Below are 2,398 nucleotides of genomic sequence, written 5' to 3'. Positions count from 1 at the left end.
GCTTCTTCTTCTTCCTGTCCTCGTCTTTCTTCGTCTCTAGGGGAGAGAGAATTAGGATGGTTAGTGATACTGTGGAGAAGGAGGAAGAGGAGGCATCTCGAAGGAGCTGCTATGCTAACTTGGTTTTTCTGTCCCCAGAACTAGTGTCTATTTGGGACATGACGTGGTTATATGCTAGGTTCTCATAGGAGCATCTTCGTTGTTGTTGTTGTTGTTGTTGTTGTTGCTGTTGTTGTTGTTAGCGTTGTTGTTGATGTTGAAGATGAAACTGATGATGATGATAATAATGAGGATGATGATGACGAAGAGACGACGATGACGATGATGATGATGATGATGATGTTGACGATAACGACAACGAAGATGATATTTGTGGCGATGTGGGCACGTTGGAGTAGACAGGTAAAGGCTCCTGGACAGTGGAGTTAAATACGTTCTTGTGCTTTCCCTTAAAGCTCCAGGACTAAAATCTAGGAAAGAAATAGACTTTACGTGTTATGGATTCTTAGGTTATGATGCTCATGGACTAAAACAAAATATTCACAGTAGCCCACCTGAAAAACCAAAAACAAGAACACACGCAAAATCAGATTCTCCCAAATCACCCTTACGACTCAAAACTGACCCACTTTTTTCTCAGACAAATTATTTTCTCACTTATTGTACTACGTATCCTCTAGCCTTTCCTGATAGACTTAGAAAAACGTGACACGACGTATAACCCACATATCCCCTGACAGTGTCCTCCTTTGGCTGGTGTAGAGGACTTAGAACAATACGACAACTTACCTCAATTTGGACACCCAAGACAACTTCAAATTGATTCTTGTAGATGGCTTTGCGTGTCCTAAATCAAAATGCAACTAACCGCAACTCACATTCGGCCTACTGCGGGCATATTTATTTGAGAATATTACAGTGTTCCAGATGATAGAACGTGTAGCAAAGACCTGAACGTGTACGTGTAGTTATTGCGTCACCCGTGACTCACTTTTTTTTCTCCAATGTTCCAAATCATACGTTGTTTTGCTCCCACCAAGACTGCAGATCTTGGCAAACGTGTGACGTAAAAACTAGATTTGATGACGTTACCCGTACACGTGCTGAAAAGTTGCCAAATCTAGATCTTGATATTGTCTTCTTGTGACCGACGTATTCCCAAACATTTCAACTTTTATCTTCCTACCTTCAACAACAAAACAACACTCGACTCACCGCATCGGCTAAAATGTGGGAATATTTGTTAAACTGATTGTTTTCCCTCGAAATCGCCGTATGCCTGACTATAAATGGCGGGATAAAAAGGGTCATACACGTTAAAACCCACTCGTGCAAAAAACACACGAGTGTATTCGGAATTTTCAGTCCATGACCGAAGAAGAAGAAGAATCAGGTTGGGTCATTACTTTTGCTTGTTTGTTTTGGGACGTATTCACACTCATAACCACGTGTATCTTCCCGCCTTGACCGACGTACGGGACTTTCAAAAACACAGCAACAAGCACTAACCTTTTCTTCTTCTCCTCGGCAAGGCGTTGCGCCTCCCCTTCCTTCCTCCAGCCCATCTCCTCGAGACGCTTCATGATGTCGTCGGCAGACAACTCTTGCTTCCCCTCGTTTCTGGAGACTAACGTTGCCATGGACACCATGTCAGGGAAGAACGTGGTATTGCCGTTCTCCCGAGCTTCTTCCATGGCGCGAGCTCGTTTCATGTCGCTATCTTTCTTCAGATCGGAGAAGCCTTTGTTCAGGAGAGGAGGAACGTAGATCGGTTCGTTGGCGACCTCCGCAGCTCTCTGAAGACCTAATGCGCGTGCCGAGGTGATTCTAGTGGTCACGGCCCCAACCGTGCCACCTGCTCCTCCCAGGCTTGCTTGCACGTTGCCATCGCAACCCATCTTGCGGAGGATCTTAAACTGACTTGCCGTTGGCATGGTGGTTACACCGAGCGGTGACGATGGTGGTGTTTTTGAGGTTGTCGGTGGTGGTGGTGATGGCGTTACAACACGCAGTATTAGTCAATCCACTGTTGTCTCTCTCTCTCTCTCTCTCTCTCTCTCTCTCTCTCTCTCTCTCTCTCTCTCTCTCTCTCTCTCTCTGTCTCCTCCTCTCTCTCTCTCTCTCTCTCTCTCTCTCTCTCTCTCTCCTCCTCCTTGTCGTCTGTTGTTGTTGTTGTTGTTGTCAGTTATTGTTGATCAGTTGTTCCCTAGCTTTTCCCTGTCTGGTTGTTGCTGTTGGTGATGGTTTTGATGGTGTTGGTGGTGTTGATTCGTCTGTTAATATAGCATACAATTGTTCTCTGTTCTTTATCTTGCTGCTGTCGTTTCGTTTGTTGTTGTTGTTGTTATTGTGTTAAAACACACACATCTTGTTGCACTAGTGGTATTTTTTGTTGTTG

General features: G+C 44.7%; 1 protein-coding gene across 1 annotated transcript in view; it reads right to left on the bottom strand.

Annotated features, from left to right (window-relative positions):
- Positions 1 to 2,098, bottom strand: part of LOC138960906 (uncharacterized) — a 3,729-nt gene extending 1,631 nt beyond the window's left edge. The window contains exons 1-2 of the mRNA XM_070332540.1: positions 1,510 to 2,098; positions 1 to 36 (exon numbers count right to left, since the gene is read on the bottom strand). The exon at positions 1 to 36 is cut by the window's left edge and continues 211 nt beyond it. Of these exons, the coding sequence (XP_070188641.1) occupies positions 1 to 36; positions 1,510 to 1,934 (461 nt within the window). The 5' untranslated portion in view covers positions 1,935 to 2,098. The remainder of the gene's footprint in view (positions 37 to 1,509) is intronic.
- Between the last annotated feature and the right edge of the window lie 300 nt (positions 2,099 to 2,398).

This window comes from Littorina saxatilis, linkage group LG3, assembly GCF_037325665.1.
Source record: "Littorina saxatilis isolate snail1 linkage group LG3, US_GU_Lsax_2.0, whole genome shotgun sequence".
In the NCBI taxonomy this organism is placed as follows: domain Eukaryota; kingdom Metazoa; phylum Mollusca; class Gastropoda; order Littorinimorpha; family Littorinidae; genus Littorina; species Littorina saxatilis.
Note: the sequence above shows the minus strand (reverse complement) of the source record. Positions and strands in the feature narration are given on the sequence as shown.